We start from the raw sequence: 23,049 nt of genomic DNA on the forward strand, positions 1-23,049 counted from the left end.
ATTCAACTGTATAGTTTTAGAATCTGCAGGTACACAAGTATATTTTATGACATTGAAGGTAAGCAACTTTTTAAAGATTGCACTTTACTATAGAGTCCTGTGGAGCAATATTGGCTGCAACATGTGACATTGACACATTCAACTGGTCATATAGGTCTATATATTCTTGTCCAAAATGTAAACTGGCCAGATGACAGTTTGAACATGTGGGAAACACATTTCATATGGCTTTGTTGATTTTTGTATTACATAATTGTTCATATGATTGCATTTAGTTGTTTATATTTACAGTTTTATATATACACTCAGATTATCCTTAATTAGACTCAAACAACATCAAACTATTTCATTTAAAGAATTAATTAAAAAGGGGAGGCACAAGAAACCCACCAACCATTGATGACGCAAGGGAGCGATGCACTCTCTTCACGGGTCACTCACGATGGAAATAAGACGGGGGATTGCAGTTCACACGCCTTCAGTTTACGGCCGAGGCAAGCACCGTGAATGAGACACACTGAATAAGTGCCATTTACCGGCACAGAAACTCCGAGAGACAGGGTAAGTAACTATTCGCCGAATAGACAGATAATCTGATTAGACGATTATAGCAGCTGCCGAAGTAGGCTATTGACAAATCTGACAAGAAAAAATGTTTTTAGATGAATATGGACCAAGCGATATGAGGACAATTACTATTACCTACTGTTACCTTCATGTTTAAATGTATCACGGTAGGCCACATTTCTTCTATTCGTATTGTTTTATTTACATAGTAGGCTATTTGTAGAGGAAGCAATTTTAACGTTATCCAAATTCCAAGCTGTCCATCCTCAAAAGCAAATCACACGGAGAAATGATTGCCCTTTACATTTTTCTAGCGAAAGGCAGTCCTTGAATTTTCACTACATCATGGCTAATAAGATGTACGGAATTTCAAATGAAAATAAACGGCTGACAGAATCATTCCAAAATGTAAAAGTTTGAACAGTCGCCCGTTAAATATAAAAAACATATCACATTCCTAACTTGTGTTTGGGACAATAATAAATTAAATCCTTTGTAGCCTACTCAAATGTATTTGAGTTCCGGTAATTACACAAAAACGGCCAGTGCTGATGCAATATTATCAATAATAATAATAATGTAGCAAATAACGAGTTATTGTATTAAATTAAAGTCTTAAGATATAAACCTGCAGGTAAGGGAGCATAAGTGTGAAGCCAATTATTTAACACTATTTTGTAGTATACTATCTGTAGTATACTCTCTGTAGAAATAAAAACAAAGCAGGACGAACCGTTCTGTAGCCTACTGCGTTTCCCGAAATCGTCGTTGAGCAACCACCGTGGTAACCGTGTGGAGAGAGTGTTCAAGATGATAGTCTCTCTATCATCCAACTATGGTAGTTGTTCGGGAACGCTTTCGGGAAACACGCCCCGGATTAATTGAGAGAGCGATGCAATATAGCGTTCGCACACGTGTCTAAAATCAGGATGGGTCGGGTGCTAATGAAGAGGGAACTTGTTAACGCACTTGCAAGTGTCGGTGTTTAGAGAGACTGGCCACAGTCAAAATGTGTCTGGAGGCAATACAGCAATTAACACATAATTTGTTCTTCATGCCTTTGGACAAATAGAAATATCGGAAGTCTAAGCGTTCACAAAGTATTTTGGCTCGCAGGCGCGCGCGCACGCACACACAAACATTTCCTTCGCATGTATAGTTTATCTTTAAAGTCTATTTATTATAACCAACTGCAGGACAGGTGTATCCTAATGCGTGGACTCCTGAATCTTTCGTTCGCATGAATTAAGTGAGCTGTCATGTAAAGTTATCGGCGTAAACATAAACAGGCGACACCATGTTAAATGACTTCTATGAATAGTATGCAACATTGATAACGTGAGATTGCTAGGGAAACATGTTATACAGGTCTCACTTGACTTCATTCCGACAATGATGGTTGGAAAGGTTGTTATTCTCCAGCCACGCCTACGATTGTTTCAGTAAATTAAAGACCAATCCAAGGAGGTTACATGGATCTACATTATTACATGCACGTGATAATCTGTGCTCAGTTGAGTTGGAGGTGTGGCTGCTGCGGTCCACCGCATGGAAAAACAGTGTTGGCTCATGTTGAGGAGACCGTCTTTCTCTTCTGTTTTCAGGTGTCGTTGTTATTGCTTATAGGATGCAGCTAGGAGAAGGGCAACTGGATGGCACTCCCAGTAACCTACCGAAAGCGCTTTACCATTCGTCAGAAGAGAGTAACAAAAACAGTCTTAGCTCAACACAGATAGATTTTCAAGGAGTTAATCGGCCAGCCTCTCAACTTAAGCACGGAGCGAAAAAGTTATTATCCGAAACTGAAAACGACGAGATGCTTGGGGAGGGACACAGCGATGCTCTCTCATTGTCGAAGGGCTCTAGCGAAGATAGAAAAAGTTCTCTGGCAACGGAGGAAGAAGACCCATCCGACAACAGCAGGCATACCATAGACGGAATAAGTCCTGATCGTTATTTTATCTCGGCGTCTTCACACCAAACACAAGACATGAATCCCTGTTCGCTGTTTCCTTACCCGGGCCAAGCGGGAACAATTTACACAGGCTCCGATGGGGCAAGGTATTCAGCGTCGTTGCACTACAATCCCGTCCTTCCATCCACGGGCTTTTCGTCTCCTGTCTGCTCTGGACGTGGACAGTGCGGTTCAGGCTACCAGTTCGGACAGGGTCCTGGTTGTATTTATCCATCCTATCAAGGAAGTGGACCCGGCATCAGTTCTATGCCACTCTCGGGTGCAGGCACCGGTCTGAGGTCTCAAGTGTATCTCTGCAATCGTCCTCTCTGGCTGAAGTTTCACCGACACCAGACGGAGATGATCATTACCAAACAGGGCAGGTTTGTTGAATTTGTTTTAAGTTATGCTCGTTTATTGAAGACATTTTGTTTTTTCAATGAGCTTTTAATGAATTTGAAAGGGGCGCAAAAAAATGTGTCAACAATACCATCAACAGTAACACCTGTAGCATCAGAAAATAAACCAAGCCTAAATGCAATATACTAATTATCAGTATTCGGAAGAATTATGGACAACATAAATTAATCTCAGTATATATTCTATATTTCGAAATGTAACCTTTTTTTGAATGTAATAATTGTTACACTTGGAGGCACAGCCGTGCTTTAAAAAGCACCAATTTTACCGAAGATATTGGTTTTTATTCATCCTTGTTTTTTTGTTTGTTTTATTTTACAGGCGGATGTTTCCCTTTTTGAGTTTTAATATCACGGGTTTAAGGCTGAACGCACATTACAATGTTTTCGTGGAGGTCGTTTTGGCCGATCCAAACCACTGGAGATTTCAAGGGGGCAAATGGGTAACATGCGGAAAGGCAGATAATAACATGCAAGGTAGGTTACAATAATAGGCCTACATGTTTATTTAGCAGGCGCTTTATATGTCATTAAATAACCATCGTTTCAATTCTTTGTTGTATTTTGTATTTTCTCTATTGCCTATTGATCTTATTCATGGGAGTTCAACTGGCGTGAAGAATATTTTACGATGTCAGATTCTAAACAAATCCTATTTCGATTAATAGGAAACAAGGTGTATGTTCATCCGGAATCTCCTAATACGGGAGCTCACTGGATGAGACAAGAAATCTCATTTGGCAAACTTAAACTGACTAATAACAAGGGAGCGAGCAGCAGCAATTCTCAGGTAAAACAGTCAGTCTTGTCTTCCCTTCCCTCTGATAAACAATGTATTAAATTAACACAACATTTATTAGAATAATAAGTGTTATTATTGTCAGTGGATCTTATAGCGTACAGATGCACATTAACACATTTCTTTCCATGTTTAAAAAAAATCATGAGATTTCAAAACCAACATCAAGTTTCCCCCCCAGGCCTCATGAGTGACCTTTGATTATTTACAAATTTTTGTTTTAAAAGCTACAGTTTTTGTTTTGTTTATTTCCATCGTGCAGATGATTGTCCTTCAGTCCCTTCACAAGTATCAGCCAAGACTTCATATTGTGGAGGTTGGAGAGGATGGAGTGGAAGATTTAAATCGCGAATCAAAGACCCAGACCTTCACCTTCCCTGAGAACCAGTTTATTGCTGTTACTGCATATCAGAACACTGATGTAAGTCCCTATGATTTTTGTATGCTGTATAGCCAGGGAGTGTTGGTGGTTGACATGTTTTTCAATTCACTTAATTTTGTTCCCACTTTTTTAGATTACACAATTGAAGATTGACCACAATCCATTTGCAAAAGGGTTCAGGGATAATTATGATTCGTGAGTGCGCCTTTTTGTCTCTTTGATCAAGAAAATATCTAACAGGTGATCTTAGGAAATTTGCATGCATACATTTTAAACCAGTTTTAAGCCAATGTTTTGTAAAAAGTCAATAACTCCACTTTAGTTGTCTCAATTAATGCCCTGATATAAGCAACGAATAAATACCAGCTGATATTTGCATTACTAATAAATTCTAGCTGATATCTGCAACATTATAATTGGGCACTGTAAGTAATTGTACACTAAAGCATAGCTTTAGAAGTCCACATTTTAAAATGTAAATGTCCAGAAACATTCCTCTTTTTAACTCTAATTTCTAGGATGTACACCGCCCCAGAGGGGGAAAGGTTTACTCCATCTCCTACGGACTCCCCTCGCTCCCACCAGATCGTGCCCGGTGCACGCTACGCCATGCAGCCCTTCCTCCAGGAGCAGCTGGTGAACAACCAGGGCCGCTTCTACAACAGCGAACGGACAGTGCCACAGGCCAACGGTCTGCTCTCCCCGCAGCAGGCCGAGGATGTGGCCTCTGCGCAGAGATGGTTTGTCACTCCCATGCAGCAGGCAAGCACTAACAAGCTGGACCTGAGCTCGTACGAGGGGGACTACTCCAGCGGCCTGCTCTCTTACGGCATCAAGCCTTTGCCTCTGCCGACGTCGCACTCTTTCGGTTACTACTCGGACTCTGCCTTCACGTCGGTGGCAGCCGGGTGGGGGTCGCGCGGTGCTTACCAAAGGAAGATGACCACGGGCCTGCCCTGGTCACCCAAGCCGAGTCCGACTGGTTTCACAGGTGACCAAATGTGCGAGAAGGACAAAATGAGAGAGGATGGCTCCTCCTCAGGTGCGCAGACCCCAGCGTGGCTGGAGACGCCCTCGTCCCTGAAGCCTCTGGATGCAGTGGATCCGGGGGTTTACTCCATAGGGTGCAAGCGCAGACGGACCTCCCCGGGGGAGTCCAGCATGGAGGGCTCTCCAACAGTAAAGAGCGAGGACTTGAACACCCCAGACAACATGGGCAGAGAGACTTCTTCCAAAGGCATGGGCTATTATGCCTTCTATACAAGTCCCTGAAATGCTTTAAAGGTTTCTTTAGTCTTTGGTGAGATGATTTTTCCCATTTTATTATTGTGCTATCACGTGTATTAGTATAAGTTTTGTACTATGTGCAGCTGTCTTCAAACTCAGCAAATCCAAAGCCTCTGAAGATGCTTCTTGCAAACTGTGATGAAATACATTACACTTCATATGTCCAAGTACATGATTAGAACGTGTTATATCACCCCAGCATGTCCTATGCTATGAATATATTTTTACTGATAGGATTTTTATTTATATGACTTAATTCTGTACAATATTTGTGCATTGTGAGATGAGGTGTCTTACACATCTTCTTTAATTGTTTGTGTATCAAAGTGTGAAATGACCGGTAATAAAAAGTCCCATGTGCTTTTAAAAACGTATTTTCCCTCCAACGTGACATGATGTGGAGTGTGAAATAGACAAAGGTCAAGTTTTCTTTCGAAAAGGAGAAAGGCCCAGTCATTTGTTCATGTGTCTATGGATGTATCTGGGTTCGTGCAACAACCTAACTTTCCCATTTTTTTTATTTTTATATATCGATGGTAGGCTATCGCAAAGATGATCTCCCTGTAAATGTTATGATTCAGATACTTAATATGTGTGCGATGTTCTACTTCATGTTCATACATCTACTCAAGTATCAGTTCTCAACAAAGTAGCAGTCAGTTCAGCTGCAGTAAGGAAGCATATTGTAATATCGGTCTCGCTTATTTTGTGGTTTGTATTCGGAATGTGAGCGAATTTCTCTGAAGTCTGGTTCTTCCAAGAAATTACCCTGAACCTGAGCATATTGTAATATCGGTCTCGCTTATTTTGTGGTTTGTATTCGGAATGTGAGCGAATTTCTCTGAAATTCTCTGAGGCCTGTTTTGTGGAACTGGTTTCATTTGACATTTTTCAATTGATTTTTAGAAGACAAGCGAAATATTTGTTTTTATCATTCAACGTTAACAAATGCAGGACAATTAGCGATGTGTGAAATTGCCAGATTCTTGCTCAGTTAGGCTATCAGAATTCTCAATACGTGCGAGCATACACGCACATAGAGAGATACACTGCGTGAAGGAAAATATAAATGATTTTGTTAAGACGTTACAAACGCCAACTCAACCTCAACTGTTTTTCGATTTAAATATTGTATCCGCAATTGTTTTTATAGACTATGGCCTGCTCACCGGTCCCCAACGTCTCACACTTCAAACAAACATGTAGAAATTACTGGATACTTTCGGAAGTAAATGTGCTCAGCTTCAAGTGTAATTTGTTGCCATTAGTTTAGTTATACAGGCCCGTTTAGCTTACTCTGGTAAAATATAGTTTTCCAGCAACCACCAAACCACCCTAAGTTTACCTCTGGATTAATAAAGTATCCATCTATCTACCTATCTATCTACCTATCTACCATACCAAGATGAGGAGGGATAACCACATGTCTTTCCCCTTAAGCTAGGCTCGTTGGTCTAGGGGTATGATTCTCGCTTAGGGTGCGAGAGGTCCCGGGTTCAAATCCCGGACGAGCCCGCGTTTTAGAATAAAAGTGACTCGATTAATGGCCCCATGACAAGTGAGGGGTTTAAGTGAAATTCAACAGGTCTGCGTTCGCCGCACGTGGATGCGTAAACTATGTGCGTATTTCTATCTCAGAAATAGAGCAGTTTTGCTATTTGCTGTCTCAGCGCACAAGGTCAATCACTCAATCACAGTGTTTAAAGCTATATCTGTGTGAAGCTACAGCAAAGACTGTTTTTTTTTTATAGCATACAGAGTGCTTTGTACTGTAGAACACTTTCGATTGATCATGTAACCTAGCCTTCAGACTGAAAATACTATCTACTTTGAAATGCCACCTGAAGGAGCCTGCCTGTTTCATCCAGTCACTGACGACGTATCAGTTCATCCTCAATAATCATGTGAATGACTTTAGTTTGTGTTACGTTAGGCTCCTCCCTGTGATAGGGGTTTTGTAATTAATCGATAGCCTATTAGTCCACCTTAGTTACTTTGCGCCACTGCCAAGCCTCGAGTCAACAGCAGAGGATTTTCTGTCATGAGCACCACTAGGGGGCAGCAAAGACCGTGTAAATAAAAGGTTGAAACGTCCTTCATACGACCATATCATCAAAACAAATGTGCTCTTAGCTCTTAGTCCAGGCAAAATAGCGTTTTACGACAGACTAATTGTAAAATAATTTTTTTCAGCATAGATCATGTCTATGAGGTGTCCAGAACAACATACTAAAAGTCCTAAGAAATCCTAGTTGAGGAAATATGTTTAATTCTCATCAATCTGATATGTGAGCTAATAATGCATGGCAAAAATACACCTCAAAAATGTAATTTTTTCCTTTACTCCTATCAAAATGAAACTTTACACAATGAAAGTACCCATGAAAAGTACATTTTTTTGTATTACAAGTTTCTTTTGAAATTAATTTGAATATGCACATGAGCTCCACACTTATTGATTATGTCCTTAGGCAGAAACACCATTCATATGTATGACAAATACATCGGCCCAATCTTCATCCAATCATCCTACTGCCAATGGGAGATGGCAATACTGCTTTTAGACTGGCCTCTAACCTGAAAACTGCCTGGCTTGGCAGTACCTGCCAGGGGTATGGTGTTTCTGCCTATGCAATTAGGACATATTCAATAAGTGTGATGCTCATGTGCATATTTAAATTAATTTCAAAAGAAACTTGTAATACAAAAAAATGTTACTTTTCATGGGTACTTTCATTGTGTAAAGTTTCATTTTGATAGGAGTAAAGGAAAAAATTACATTTTTGAGGTGTATTTTTGCCATGCATTATTAGCTCACATATCAGATGTGACTCGAGGCTTGGCAGTGTTGACTCGAGGCTTGGCAGTGGCGCAAGTAACTAAGGTGGACTAATAGGCTATCGAAGTTACTTTTTATGTATACTTTTACTATGTAAAGTTTTATTGTGGTAGGAGTAAAGGAAAAAATTAAGCCTATTTGGGTGTATTTTGGGCATATTCGATAAGTGTATAGCTCATTTGCATATTACAATTCATTTTCAAAGAAACTTGTAATACAAAAAAAATTACTTTTCATGGTTACTTTCATTGTGTAAAGTTTTATTTTGATAGGGAGTAAAGGAAAAAATTACATTTTTGAGGTGTATTTTTGCCATGCATTATTAGCACACATCTCAGATTGATGAGAATTAAACATATTTCCTCAACTAGGATTTCTTAGGACTTTTAGTATGTTGTTCTGGACACCTCATACAAAATGATCTATGCTGAAAAAAAATCTTTTACAATTAACTCTATTTTTGGCTCCAAAACCGGTTAATTTGCCTGGCCTACTTGCTCTTAGCTTGACTATTCCTCTTAGCTTGACTGTTCTCTCCCTTGTATGTCGCTTTGGACAAAAGCGTCTGCTAAATGACTAAATGTAAATGTAAAGGTGATCGCAGTTGCCAATACAAACATCTGAGAAAGAAGACCATTGTTGCAAAGTGTTACTTGTGGTGCTAGATATGGCATTCCAATCGTAAATTTAAGAAACATTCGACAAATTTATCTGAGATTCCAGGCTTGGGTGCAAGAGATTTTTCTCCGTCCTTTCGAGAATATTTGTATCATCTCACCTCGTTCAGCACAGCCTAAAATCCAAGAACAAACCAAGTTAATATACATATTTTTATATAGCATAAGAGAGAGAGAGACATGAAAAAGTGAAATATATCACAGCTGATGTACTGAAGGGAAATCCCTCCACATAATATAATGACTTTAATGACATGAAAGGTGAATATAAAATCACATAAAAATATTTTTTTGTGTCAACCTTTCCCCCTCTGGCAGATTGTTACACAGATTGTTGGTTCTTTATTAATTAAGATGGTTCAAATCAAAGACGCAGGAAAATAATTCGGACCAAATGAAGGAATTTGATTTAGTCACCAAGTATTTTGGCAAACCAGTGAACTTCCACTCAAGGAATACAGGTGAAATGCCTGTGAAATGACAGTGTCACTGTGTTCTCTGGGCCAGGAAACCCTGTAAAACGTCAAACATACTCAAGTGTCAAACATGTCCCTGTGGTTTGTGCGCAGCTTGGTTATCAAGGCAGCGAGCCATTGAGACGCAAAGCTGGTGAAGTGACCCCTGACTAGCACCGCCATGCCAACACATGCTAACAGCACAACTTGTCGCTATTCTTACTGTTACTTATGTTTATACATGGTTAACACTAGCCTACTAGGTAACATTTCTATCTTACTGTTTCCCAAATGAATTAAGGCTATGTGGTTTGCCTCGAATCGGACATGTTACCTTTGCAATAAAAAAAAAATCAAGACACACAGGATCGCTACTGTAGATCGATGCTATTTGATATACATGTGACGATTAAAAAAGGTAAAGTAACATGATGAGAAAACAATAAAAAACACTACTGAAAATGGTCAATTTTGCTGTAATGTAAATCTACAGGCATGGACGGATTATGAATCCATGGGCCCCTGGGCCTGGACGTGTAAAAGGCCCCCCCTTCCCAAAACAAAAAAAAATTATTTTGTTCTCGCAAAACATTACTAAAATGTAATGACATTTTTTTTTCAACAGCACAATAACTAAATTCACTTGTACCTCAACAGGATTTACAGCGCACATACACATTTTCTAACACAGCGCAGGTACACTTAATAATTAATAACAGCGACTTCACACAGAGGCTCTGGCTTAGGGGCCCCCTGAGCTCATGGGCCCCTGGGCCGTTTGGTAATCCATCCCTGTCTACAGGTGAGATTCGCTTTCATTTTTCCCTTCTCTATTCTATGTTTCCCATGATGCATTTGTTACACAGTTGTAACTTTGAGTGAGCGTGTGTAGGGCAAAATTGAGTGAGCGTGTGTAGGCGTGTAAGTTGAGAAGAGAAATCAAGCGAGAAAAAGAGATGATGTTTGAGGAAGTGTGCGTTGGAAGTTGCCCACTGCCTGCTCAGGAAAGAGGCCCAAAAATAACACCATGTTGTTGGTGTGAAAAGCTCATTGTAGAAAATATAAGCTCATCCAAAAAATGCTCATCACCTATACTGCTTCTGATTTCACTCTGCCAATTCAAATTCCTCAGAAACAGGTTTATATTTCGCCTCAAGATGGCCAAAGTAGACTTACCGTAATTTCCAGACTATTAGCCGTGGTTTATAAATAGATATAGCAAAATTTCTGCAGCCCTGCGGTTAATACTCAAGTGCAGCCTAGAAATGGGAATGCATTTTTTTTTTTGGCCTCGAAGTAGGCTTTACCTGGTAGGTGTATTATATTATATAATATTATATATATATATATGCGTGCAGGGAGGGATTGTAGTATTTTTGATACTGAAATGCCCATCCCGTAACGCGCAACGTTGAATAAACTGCGGTTAATACACAGGTGCAGTCAATTCACGTATTTGTTTTGTAAAATAACATGTTATTACATATACACCAAAGTAGGCTAGCCAACAAATGGTTATGGGATTCAGTGGTTTATGGGATTGCATCAGTTTGTAAATCTGACTCAAATTTGGCAAATGAATTGGCCTGAAGAATGGCACATGGCGTCCATTTAAGTGACACAGAGACACAGAACAATACGAAGATATATGAAATAATGACATAGTTTTGTATTGTTGATAAATGGGTTTATTCCTCTCTCTCTGAATAATACATAAAAAAATGACTGCCTAAAAACCAACTAATAAGTACAGTATATGACCTGCCTGTCAGCCATGTCTCAAAGCAAACATAACACCTGTGAGGAATTATGGATGAAGTGAGTGATTGGTGTGATTGAAGGGGCTGAATGTCTAAGTCCAATATCAGTGACAATAGTAATTACAGTGTACATGTACGTATTTACATAAAATATATTAAGGTGTGCATTCAAATGTAAAAGCAATGTGACATTGCATTGCTGTTCAAATACATTGAATGTTAACTTTAGTAGATTACTTCAGTATGTACACTCCACGTAATATCAATGAGATGTGTTTTACATTTGTGTTCCTCATATAATATGGTACATCAGAGGAGAGGTACCTCTCACTGTACAATATAAGTACTTACCAATAGAGGGCAGTGTTACATCACCTACTTCTTTCCACTAGTTCACAACATCATTAACAACACCTAAGGGACCTGGGAAGCGCTCATCCCTACTGCCGTCGTCAAGGAAGCCAGAGGAGAATACGGTTGAGACTATCGTTTGCACAGGGCGTACTCAAGGTAACGTTGTTTATCTGTCCTCACAGAAACATCTGTTAGCTTTCTATGTTCAGAGTTCGTCAAAAGTAAGTGTTGCTTTTTTTCTTGACTGAATGCGTTCAAGTCAGACAAAGTAGGAGAGCTCGATAAAATGATAAGACAGTTGGCTACCTTATGTTGAAAGAATATACATAGCGCATTCTACGTTGCAATGATTATTACAGGATTTTGAGGCAGTGGACAACATGTGAGCTTTCCAAAAAATAGCCTACATAAAAGGTGTATGTACATGTCTTTATATTTGTCAGCTCATTTGACGGTGTGTTAATCGGTTATTTAGAATAATAATCAAAAGCACCGTGTAAAATGAAAGGTAGACTCAATCAAAAAGCGATTAAAGATAGGCTATTGATTCAGCCTAAAGTGGGGGAAATCTTTGAAGTCTGTAAAATTATTTACATGTCTTTGCCACAGTTACTGACAGAGAAGATTTGTAGTAGTAGTAGTAGTAGTAGTAGTATAAGTAGTTATAAGCCAAACAAAAAGAACGGGCCCATAACATGAGGATAGAAAAGAGGAAGGCAGAATAGGTCAATATTGTGTGTATAAAAGTTTCCCTTCCTGAACATTTTCTCGGTTATTAGTTAATAGTGTTTTAAAATGTTATACATCTATGCTTTTCTACCTTTCACAATGTACTCTGGAAACTGTATGTTAGGTTTTAGGTCCATCACAAAGGATGAACAACATTTGTCCTTCTTCCAATGGCTTTCTGGTCGTCACCCATGTGTACCCACAACAAGGTGCCCAAAGTGCCACTTCACCCCAGAGCGGAGTTGCTCCACCAGCCTCCTCTCGGCTTGGGACATTCCTAAAAGCAGAACCAGCAGCCCTGGGAGTATGTCCATGATAACAACGTATTACTTATTACTGGCTCTTATGAATAATGACTGAATTTCAAGAAATGGCCGCATGTTTCTCTATCAACTGTCGTGGAGCAAGGAGTAGTTCTGAATGCATTGTTCTGAATGTTTCTAAAACATTTTTTTTTTTTCAGACAATTCAAATAATGACTGGTGTGGTTGTATTCTTGTTTGGCATCACAACTGCATTCTATGCATCAACAATATCATCTTTCACTGGGATCATGTTCTGGGGAGCCATTATTGTGAGATGAATTCAATTATGCACGCCTTATTCCATACCCTAAATTCATGTTTGCTGTTTAAGTAATGCCCATCCTTATTATGTTCATTAATATATAGAATAATCTAATATACATATCTACTGTTACTATGTACATTTCAATCATCTATTACTATATACATAGTATCTAAAACCTTTTTTTTCAGTATCATGACATTAAGGTTTACTACTGCTTGTCTTTCAGTACATCACTGCTGGTTCACTTACTGTTAGAGCCAATAAGAAGCTCAATCAGTGTTTGGTGAGTACTTCAACACTCTTCAATACCTCACTTATAAAGGACAGTGAATCATATGAGCCATATATTTTCATGCATTATGAGTTGTTTGTTTTAGACTTCAAATCCATTGAACTAAAGTATCCTTTTATTGATGGCCACATGTTGTTTCCCGTATTTCTCATGCAGGTCAAGGCATCACTCTTGATGAATATTACAAGCACCATAACTGCTGGAATTGCCATAATTCTACATAGCTTTGATTTCGTTTTCTCAATATACCCTTATTACCGCTGCAGTTATGGTCAAGTCTATGATGACTATCTTGATTGTCAGAGGAATAAGTCAATGTTCTTGGTCTGTATAGCCCTTTTCATATACTACAAATGCAGTCTGTAACATATGTGATGGGATCATTTTGAGCAGTCCTGCAGCCATTAGGTTCTATTTCAGCTTCATATGTTTTGTTTTCCCCTGCCTCAGAGCAGGTCACGGGGGATTGCTGGAGTGATGCTGGTGTTGTCATTACTGGAGTTCATTGTCTCCATATGTGTGTCTGCGTTTGCCTGCAAAGCCACCTGCTCTTCCAACAATGACGTGAGTATATAACTGTGATAAATCTTCCAGCAGCACTTTTCCTGCTCATGTCAGTCAGTTAGTAGACTCCACACTGAATAGGCTGTTCCTCTTTACATGTTTGTATTTGATTTTGTAGCAGGTTGTTTACGTTTCAAGCCAGGTGCCCCCCTCTTTTCCCACCTCCCACCCGTCAGCACCTCCACAGGGTACACAGGTACAGAGTCACGAACATTTATTTGGAAAAGACCATTACTAATGATAAATAGGTGGGTGTGAATCCTTCAGCTACCTTTTTCATGTGTTGCTTTTCCAGATGCCTTTGCTCCCAACCAGTGTGGTAGTTCCTCCTCTTCATATCTTCAGTGCTGATGGTTGCAGAAGAGGCAAACCTCAAGATCTGCCCCCAGAATACACCACAGAAGTGTCTGCACCTCCACTCCACGCCTCTGAGGTACAGGTTCATGAACATTTAAATGAAAAAGATTTCTCATCTTGAAAAACTCATGAAAAATAGATGGGTGTGGATCCTTTTTTTATGTGTTTTCCAGATGCCTCTTTTCCCAACCAGTGTGGCTCCACCTTTTCATCTTAGCAGCATTGATGGCCTGAGGATTGGCCAACCTGACGATCCGCCCCCAGCATACTACACTACCCAAGAATGAGTCATGTGACTACATGTAACAGGGGAGACGTTGGGTCTCCAGCAAATGGCAACTCAATGAATTTGGGTCCTAATTAAATTCTCAGTGAGTATTGAGTAAGGCTGAATAAGTAAAGTCTAGTAAATAAATCCTCAAGGCTTTTAGCATGCACTGAGTCACTTCTTTGACTTCCATGTCTTTGAATTGAATGCAATTATAGACGAGAGGAGAGCACATCATGCATAACTTTCTTGAACATTTGTTAAATGATTATAAATAATAAAAAAATGTACCCAAGTTTATGTGTCAGGTACTTTATGTTTGTTATGTTCAATAGAGCTGATCACCACTGTTTCTTTGGATTTTGTCGTTGTTCTTCAAAGATGTTCAGAAAAAGGGATTTTTTTCCCTTTAAATAAAACAGCCCCCCCCCACCCACCCCCCTTATACATCCAGAATACCTGTTACGCGACTATAGAGAAATATACAGATGACCATAAAAATCTCACTGATTGACCTTGAAGTATTTTTATTTGTTGAGTGATGCGCATACGAGCACTGTAATTGTTTTTTTTTATTTAGAGACGTTAAACATTGAATGGGGTCAAATTCCCCAAAGATAATAGGAGGGTTAAGGCTTCATTCACCTGATTATAACATATAATATTGCGTTGTTGTCTGCCTATAAATTGTCAGAATGTATAGCCTGTACACACTGGTAAGTGTGTGTCATCATCATCTGTGTTATACAGTGTCTGTTATCTGTTTACAATTTGTTGTTGACAAGGAGAAACATCAGTTGCTGTAAAAGTAACACCATTATAACCAGTTCTGTATCTTATAATAAAAAATCCAGATCCAAATCCAGAATAATTGTTATTTTTGTGTTGTGTGTATCCTGGTGTGCCCTGCCCTCAAAGTGACAACTCATCTGGTGTACATTAAAAGTTTTTCGTCTGAGGAATATAATACGATATTTCTATAATATTTCTTCATTGTATTCGTTGAACTGCCAATCAGAGTGGTCTCTCTCACGGGCCCCGTCGCCGACTCAACATGCTCAATCTCGGCAGAAAAACTGGCAACAGGAGTCCTACTGGTGGCAAACACCTCAAAAACTAGATGCTTACCGACGGCCCAACATTTATGGTGTCACAGGCTTAAAAGATATGAATCATCATGTGCGGCCCCCCGAACTAAGGTATGACCGGTAACTGATCATCAACATCAAGTCATGGGTTACACTACTTGGGAATCTCTTTAAGAAATCCCTCCCAATGATATCTGGGTTAACACATGAAGCCTTCTGGTAAACCATAAATGTTTAAGGAGGGAATAAGATAAGAGATTCCAAAGTCTAGTTGTGATGTGGCATTTATACTATTTATAAAAAGATAGCGCAGTAAAGAGCACACACTGACGGACACACATTGCTCTTGGCCACAACCATTTTCAAACAATAGACTCGGAGAGACTCGGAGTTGTTGAGGTAAATGCATTTTCTTGTTTGATATTTTAAGATCTTTGTGAATGTGATGTGAATCACGCAATACATTTGTGAATTGTGTGACATTTACTGTACCCCCTGCAAGCTACAATATATTTAATATTAGTTAAATCAGTATATGTATATGTCACACACAAAAAGTTGTTAGAAATGCATGTATTTGGGCATATTTCAAATTCCGCAGCAGATAGACATTATGGAGGTATGATTTACATATTTGAATACTGGATCATGGAATGGCACAATAGAATTCTACTTTGCATTTTGCAGTAAAATCTGTTCTTAATCTTGCCATTTGTTATTTCATTAGACCTCTGTTGATGAAGATGTCCACCAGTGTTGCCTCTGGTAATGGCTTAGTGGTCGTTACACATGTGTACCGAGAACAAGACGCCTTGAGGGGAGATGCTCCACCACGTGTGGTGTTTCCACCAGTTTCCTCAGTGCTACACAACGGTGCCCTAAGAGGAGCTCCACCACAGGATGGCGCTGTTGTGGCACTCTTCCATTTGTTAGAAACATTTGTGAGAAGACAGAAGACCACACTGGGAGTACGTCTCCTCAAATTCATGATTACGTCATTCACCAGTTTGATGATAAGTGAAATCAATAACCTATTTTTACAGAATGACAAATAACAATGATTGTTTTCACCTTACACAGACAGTTCAGATACTGATCGGTGTGGTTGTGTTCCTGTTCGGCATTGTGACAACAGTTGATGCCACGGCCGTAATGTCAACAATGAGTGGAATCATGTTCTGGGGCTCACTAATAGTAAGATTCATTCACCCATTTATGTGTTAACCTACTCAGTATTATATTAGTAGTGCATTATATGCAGTATTGCATAATACATGCAGTATTATTCAGCATGATAGTTCATTTAATGGTAATGGATTTCAGTAATATTTCAGCTTAATATAGTATATGTACATATTTTTAAGCTGTCAACAATGCTCTGTGTGTGTGTGTGTGTGTGTGTGTGTGTGTGTGTGTGTGTGTGTGTGTGTTTGTGTGTGTGTGTGTGTGTGTGTGTGTGTGTGGTGTGCATGCTCTTCTCTCAGCATGTCATTGCTGGCTTTCTAACTGTTGCAGCTGAGAAGAAGCACAGTCAGAGTTGGGTGAGCACGTAAACACAGCTTATTGAATTCTGCCATTTCTAATTTCTATGATTAAGTAACAATTATAATGGTGCAGGATCAATATTATTGTGAAGCTGTCTCTTTCTGTTATACAGGACAGGGCATTGTTGATTATGAATATCTTCAGCTCCGTAACTGCAGCAGTTGCCGTACTTCTCTATTGCTTGGACCAAAGTGCTGATGTCTACTGGCGCACTCGGGTACTACAATCTTACAAATGGTACAATGCAGTAACGAAGCGCATGTTAAAAAGCTATTTTAAAATATTGTTCACAAATATTGTCTTTTTCTTCTTTACAGAGCAGGGTCCATGGGATTTCTGGTGTTATGTTGGTTTTGTCTCTACTGGAGTTCACGGTCTCAGCTGCTGTATCAGTTTTTACTTACAAAGTCATCTTCCCCTCCACCCCTGAGGTGAGGGTTCGCAAAACTAATTCTTCACTGTCAATTCATCACTCTCTTTTTCTGTGCAGTGTATGTCTTACTCCAGTAGCAGCCAATAGGTTGAGTATGAAGTATGAGCGGCATGACTTTTCTCAACGGTTTCTGGCTAATTTGACCATGAGGAACAAAACTAGGGTGCTGTCATTTACTGTAACCCGAGCGAACATCGAGATTTTGCCACGCCCTTTTAAGCTTAGAAACCTTCGTAGTGCATACATAAACACGTGTATTCCGGTCATTTTGAGACCAAATTCAAGTGTCTATGACCTTCAGAAGCTGAGATACAGATGCGCTGGACGCGCCATACTCAACCTATGGGCTGCTACTGGAGTATCTATCAAATCAATATCAATATGTCTACTATTCATGTCCCACAGATCATGGCATACAATATTTCAACTCAAGAGGCCCAGTATGAGCCCCCACCTTATGTTGCTGCCACCACAGTGGACACCTCTGAGGTAAGACATAAACAATAACATTTAGTTGTTGTGACTGTGCTGTTTTACCCATAGGTATGGATCATTAAGAATATGTTGGTTGTTTTCCTCTCGTAGACCAAGTTTTTCCCACCTGCCGTTGTTCCTCCTCATCCTAGCAGCGGTGACAAATCTGAAGATCTTCCCTCGACTGCTTAAGCATGGGTCACATAGCAGGATCATGAAACTGATAAGACTGTGGCTTTAGAAGTTAACTAGGCAGTTGTATGCATTGCACTTAAGCTTGATGAATTTTCATTTAACTAGGGTATGCACTTTTGTGAGTGAAGACAATGTCACAACTATCAGAGATGGGAGAAGCATCAATATTTCCTGTATTTGTCTACAAAGGGCTTATCATGTAGATCATTAGATGATGTGTGTATGTGTTTTTGGCGCTTCCTCAGATGAAATGGTTTATGGTCAACAGACTTATTCAGTCTCCATGGGACACACATTGCTTGCCCTCTCTATACAAATAGTCAATGAACACAGTAACAATGTATTGATTCAGTCCCTTCTAGATTTCCTTTAATAGTACTACAACAAACAAGCTTATAAATATTTCAAGGAGACTTATTTTAATTATTATGATGAAACCCACTCTTTTCACCTCTTCATGTGTGCAACATGGTCGTGCAGAAATAGTCATACCATACCCTCTGAATTTGAGGAACCATGACACAAAGTGCTACCCACTACAGTAGGCATATAGTGGCAGCAAGGCTAAATAATATTGCTGTTGTGATGTTTGTAATGTTTCACAAATTTGTCTCATCATTTAGGTCGAGGTCAATATAGTGAAAGGAAGAATTCTGTTCCCTTTCCCCAGGCTCTGTAATGAATAAGAAAGGTTAAAAAATGACTAACAGTCTGTCTAATTAATTAGCATACAATCTCTCAGTCAATTACATCTCAGAGTACAATGCACGTGTTGATGTGATTGAAGAGGGTGAATGTATTTGATATACAATCTATATATACTACCCTCCAAAAGTTTGAAAATGCTTCACATTTTTACATTATCTAATATATAATATGGCCCTAGAGATCATTGAGGTCACTGAGGTCTGGACCATAGTATTTTTTTCTAAGCAGAATGTACTCTAAAAACGTTTTGTATTTTTCCAACCGAAGTTCTGGTATAGGCTGATTTAGTAATTTAATCAAACACTTTGAGTTGTTGCTTTGACTTGAGACTGATTTGACTGACTTGGTTTAGTTTCCTCTATTCATATTCTTGTGATGCACCACTTAGATGGCCTTTGCCCTCTTTCTGGTCAGAGCATTTTTCACTCCTGCTAAATGTGTCTTTTTGCACTCAGAAGCATCAACAGGTTCAAATATGTTTAAAAGATAACAGATTATTTGTGTCATTGTTGTGATTTGTAGGTTTTCTTTGTTCATACAATGTTCTCTAGACCTTAGTATTTCAAAGACTTTGCATACAGTCATGTATACACCCTATTATGTGATTCCTTCATATTGGTAAGTGACAACACAAGTTAATGATTCATATTTGATTAAATATGACTTAATAAAATAATTTGGATTCAATAACAAAAAAAACACACATGGTCTCAGTTACAACTTTGCAAACGCTAAGCATCCAAACATTTGACTAGGCATCCAAACGTTCTTTGCAAATATTACTCTAAAGCCACTGAACATTGTTTCACACTAGTTGGACACTGTGTCTAGACATAGGCAGGCCTACTGTCCAGTTCCTTCCATAGTGTCTCAATCGTGTGATTTTCAACATATTAATTGTAGAAATGCATTGTGTTGCAATGCAAAATGTTGCAATGCAAAAAAAAATTAGGTCAGCCAACCATAACTAAACATAACTGGAGACTATCTGTCGCTGTGGCTCTTTACCTGACCTACTTGCAGAGACTCCCTCCGCCTACACCTACCCACCCCAACCACACAGTCATCCACACGCACTCCTTCTGCCACAACCCCCCCCACCCCCCCTTTCCTTTCTCTATCTCTACCCGGCCGGCTCCAAGCAGATACCCCCCCCCCCGCCCCCCCCTTATGTGCCGAGGTTCTGCTCAAGGTTTCAGGGAGTTTTTCCTGGCCCCTATCGCCATAGTGCTTGCTCTAAGGCCCTTGGCTCTTTGAAGCGCCTGGAAACAATTGTATTGTTTTAGCGCTATTTAAATAACTGCAAATTCTGACAACAGAACAGAAGTGTTTCCCACAGATATTTAAAAACGATGAACACGTTTCAACATGCTTGCAGCATGCTTGTGGTTGTTTGCCATATATTGTCGGTGGTTGGGAAATGAGCTAAAAATGTAATATATGGCTAGGATTTAATTTTTTGGTTGCCATGTTGGTACACCTGGAATTCGTCCATTTTGCGATTTGATCAGGAACTTACGTGTGGTTTAATCAGGAACTTTAGTAAAACGCCTCCCCTCCAATCATTCTGTAACTGTAGCCTGATGTCACCTGAAATAGTGGACAAAGACAACAAGTTGCATTCCTTCTGTCTCTCTTCTCTCCCGGGACTGACTGATGGTTATTTGGGAGTTGGCTTCGCCAAGGGTTAGTTATTCTTCTCAGAGACATAGGGTCTTGCATGCATTACTAACCATTTTCCTCTAATTTGGCACCATAATCACATGGATTACACACACATTGGCCTCAGCATAGCCACACACCCGAAGGGAACACTTAAACATTGCGCTTCACATACGCTCGTTCTTGGTTCATATCACATGTATGCAGACACTAGAGCACAGAAGCTTGCACACACACTCCCTCTCTTTAACCCACAGATAGTGCTCTTTAATTCATCAGACAGATACATTTAGTTAGATGATATATTGTGTGTTTTATTACTGATTATTGTGAATAAATTCTTTGATTGTATACGTTGGTCTATTCAGTGTTGCACAAGAATGAATGCTGCCAACCTCTTTTATTCAGAACTCTTAAAACCTTCAACCTTTACTTGCTATTAATAAGGTAACCTTGGTTGTAGTTTATCATTTTTCATAATTATTCAGAGTTCCAAATTGATAGTGCAATATATTTAATGAGACCGATGTATTAGATTGATTTATGAGACTGATTTGTGGGTGGCCACCAAACTGACGCCCATGTCTCATAGGAAAATTACACTAGGACCTATAAGACACTGACCAGAGCGAACAGCATGTCAAGATAAAAGGCTAGACACTGAAACTGTATAAAAATGGCCAAATAAGCTATTATACTCTCTGGCATGATATATAGATCTTTACTGGGTCTGTGGTTAACTACCTTTAGTTTGCAATCTTTCAGTAGAGATATTAAGTTGTGCTGAATTTCTTTAGAAAACCTTGGCCAAGTTCATCTACTAATCAGGTATAGCAGCTGCCATAAGTTCATAAGAAACAGGTAGCCACCATTTTGTGGGTGTTTGTGGCGTTACTAGCCATTGAATGTCAACTTGTGGACTTTGTTGCACTCTCCCCATAGTATTGGTAAACAATGGCACATATGTTCTGTTTCTGTTGGTATGGAAAATACCTGTAGAGTCTTATAAAACTATATTATAGATAAACTTCTGATCAATTGTGTGACATTTTATTAAAACATTTTATTCAGCTTTCAACGTTTCAACAAAGAAGCTATTCAAGAAAGAACATTATAGACACTACGGAGTTCTGAAAATAAGATTTAGTCAAATTATTTTAGTATTTAAATATTGTTATTGTATTATAGTTATTGGAAGACAGGTTATGGTATAAGAAGTCAGAATACTTTTTGTTCTTTTTATTTTTATTATTTCATTACATTTAACTTTGTTTGTGGTTGAAAACGCAACACTGCAAAGCTCTCACTACTAAAGCAGTCATCAAGGAAGTAAGGGGACAATCCAGTTGAGACTACAAGTCGAGCAGCAGCAGCAGCAGCAGCAGCAGCAGCAGCCCACTCAAAAGGTACCATTGATGACTTCTGTCCTCTTGGAAACATTTGTTTGTCAAAGTGTTTTTTGTCATGACTTAAACTTAGTATTGAGTGAATTGTCCTTGATAGCTGTGTAACATTATTCGAAAGTAAACTAGTTTGAACTCTCTGGATTGTATGTCACAAATGATAGTTTCAAAGTTAAAATGTGAGTTACCTGGTGTGGGACAAATTCCATTCTGTAGATTTCAATTTCAGATGAACTCTGCAATAATACATTAAATGTATATTTAGTAGTGCTGTCAAACGATTAATATATTTAATCGCGATTAATCGCATTTATGTCATAGTTAACTCAAAATGAATCGCGATTAATCGCACATTTTTATCTATTCTAAATGTCCCTTCATTTATTTATTTTTTCCATCATTTTATTTGTATTTTAATGCCCTTATCATCATGGAAAAGTGGATTGGCTTGCTTTATGCAAATGTTTTATTTTATTGAAAACCAACATTGCCAAACAGGGCGGTACAAGATAAAATTATGAAGTGCACATTTCAGGTAAACAAGGACTCAGCCTATAGTGCAGTTAAACCATGAGTTAATATTTCCTTTTTTTCAAGTTTGCTGGGAACATAGCAGTCAGGCCTCTTATTTCAGAAACAATGAACCGTAACAGTTAGGTTACCAATAAAAGGTAAGCCTACTACTTCTTTGCTTTCAGCCAGCTGCCTGTTGACATTTTCAGACAACAGTGAAGCTCGCTTCTTTTGCACAACACAACTTTTAAAAGTAAACTTTCCATTCAGAAGCTTTTTAAGATCCATTTCGCCGTATCGCACTCACCATTCACTCAAACCGTAACGTTAGCCTACTACACAGATTGCAGGCCAAAAAGAACGTTAATCTAAAATATATATATATATCGCGATAAAAAAATTAACGTTAATAACGCGTTTAACTGACAGCACTAATATTTAGTTATCTAAATTTGTGTCAGCTCATTTCAATATGTGTGTGAGTTTTAGTTAAAACTCAGGTAAAATAAACGACTTACTAAAGCAAACTAATCAGAAGCACCCTGTACAATGAAAGAACAGAGTACAGTACAGTTTTAGTCTAAAATCAAATTTCAACTTTGATCTGAAGTGGTTGTCCCACTCTGACAATGATCATTTGTGGATTTTGAAAAGAATACTCATGCAGGGAGAAGCAGGTTGTTGATTTAAACTTTCTCACAGAAAAAGGTGCTGCCTTCAAGATGTGTTTTTTCTCCTCTGACTAAGGAGCCCAA

At 39.0% G+C, this 23,049-nt stretch overlaps 3 protein-coding genes, 1 long non-coding RNA gene and 1 other non-coding gene across 6 annotated transcripts; all 5 read left to right on the forward strand.

Annotated features, from left to right (window-relative positions):
• The first annotated feature begins 502 nt into the window (after positions 1 to 502).
• Positions 503 to 5,778, forward strand: eomesb (eomesodermin homolog b). The gene is made up of 7 exons (XM_012820460.2): positions 503 to 561; positions 2,172 to 2,904; positions 3,263 to 3,417; positions 3,609 to 3,730; positions 4,002 to 4,160; positions 4,255 to 4,316; positions 4,640 to 5,778. The coding sequence occupies exons 2-7, from the start codon at positions 2,195 to 2,197 to the stop codon at positions 5,391 to 5,393; spliced, it is 1,962 nt and encodes a 653-aa protein (XP_012675914.2). The 5' UTR covers positions 503 to 561; positions 2,172 to 2,194; the 3' UTR covers positions 5,394 to 5,778.
• Positions 5,779 to 6,851: 1,073 nt separating this feature from the next.
• trnap-agg lies at positions 6,852 to 6,923 on the forward strand. The gene has a single exon. It is a non-coding gene; the product is annotated as a tRNA-Pro (tRNA).
• A 4,706-nt stretch (positions 6,924 to 11,629) lies between these two features.
• On the forward strand, positions 11,630 to 13,085 carry LOC116222529. Of its 2 annotated transcripts, XR_006152646.1 has the most exons (4): positions 11,630 to 11,649; positions 12,347 to 12,526; positions 12,686 to 12,796; positions 13,019 to 13,085. It is a non-coding gene; the product is annotated as an uncharacterized LOC116222529 (long non-coding RNA). The 2 variants fall into 2 exon arrangements; XR_006152645.1 differs by lacking the exon at positions 11,630 to 11,649 and having other exon boundaries at positions 12,096 to 12,526.
• Positions 13,086 to 13,245: 160 nt separating this feature from the next.
• LOC122133294 (protein TRACHEARY ELEMENT DIFFERENTIATION-RELATED 7A-like) lies at positions 13,246 to 14,615 on the forward strand. The gene is made up of 4 exons (XM_042709181.1): positions 13,246 to 13,648; positions 13,767 to 13,844; positions 13,944 to 14,081; positions 14,179 to 14,615. Exons 1-4 carry the CDS (start codon positions 13,511 to 13,513, stop codon positions 14,290 to 14,292), a joined length of 468 nt encoding a protein of 155 aa, XP_042565115.1. The 5' UTR covers positions 13,246 to 13,510; the 3' UTR covers positions 14,293 to 14,615.
• A 1,035-nt stretch (positions 14,616 to 15,650) lies between these two features.
• LOC116222455 (membrane-spanning 4-domains subfamily A member 15-like) lies at positions 15,651 to 19,415 on the forward strand. Its single transcript, XM_031576625.1, has 8 exons — positions 15,651 to 15,760; positions 16,089 to 16,329; positions 16,442 to 16,555; positions 16,846 to 16,902; positions 17,019 to 17,123; positions 17,224 to 17,337; positions 17,745 to 17,828; positions 17,925 to 19,415. The coding sequence occupies exons 2-8, from the start codon at positions 16,099 to 16,101 to the stop codon at positions 18,003 to 18,005; spliced, it is 786 nt and encodes a 261-aa protein (XP_031432485.1). The 5' UTR covers positions 15,651 to 15,760; positions 16,089 to 16,098; the 3' UTR covers positions 18,006 to 19,415.
• The last annotated feature ends 3,634 nt before the right edge of the window (positions 19,416 to 23,049 follow it).

This window comes from Clupea harengus, chromosome 11 (genome assembly GCF_900700415.2).
Source record: "Clupea harengus chromosome 11, Ch_v2.0.2, whole genome shotgun sequence".
Taxonomy (NCBI): Eukaryota; Metazoa; Chordata; class Actinopteri; order Clupeiformes; family Clupeidae; genus Clupea; species Clupea harengus.

Bases quoted from the DNA above. Each gene is read 5' to 3' on its own strand.
- LOC116222455 (XM_031576625.1), top strand. From the start codon at position 16,099: ATGAAGATGTCCACCAGTGTTGCCTCTGGTAATGGCTTAGTGGTCGTT. The intron at 16,556-16,845 runs GTAAGATTCATT...CTCTTCTCTCAG, and splicing joins TGTTCTGGGGCTCACTAATA to CATGTCATTGCTGGCTTTCT. The intron at 17,338-17,744 runs GTGAGGGTTCGC...CATGTCCCACAG, and splicing joins TCTTCCCCTCCACCCCTGAG to ATCATGGCATACAATATTTC.
- eomesb (XM_012820460.2), top strand. From the start codon at position 2,195: ATGCAGCTAGGAGAAGGGCAACTGGATGGCACTCCCAGTAACCTACCG. The intron at 3,418-3,608 runs GTAGGTTACAAT...TTCGATTAATAG, and splicing joins GGCAGATAATAACATGCAAG to GAAACAAGGTGTATGTTCAT. The intron at 3,731-4,001 runs GTAAAACAGTCA...TCCATCGTGCAG, and splicing joins CGAGCAGCAGCAATTCTCAG to ATGATTGTCCTTCAGTCCCT.
- LOC122133294 (XM_042709181.1), top strand. From the start codon at position 13,511: ATGTTTTGTTTTCCCCTGCCTCAGAGCAGGTCACGGGGGATTGCTGGA. The intron at 13,649-13,766 runs GTGAGTATATAA...TTGATTTTGTAG, and splicing joins CCTGCTCTTCCAACAATGAC to CAGGTTGTTTACGTTTCAAG. The intron at 14,082-14,178 runs GTACAGGTTCAT...TGTGTTTTCCAG, and splicing joins CTCCACTCCACGCCTCTGAG to ATGCCTCTTTTCCCAACCAG.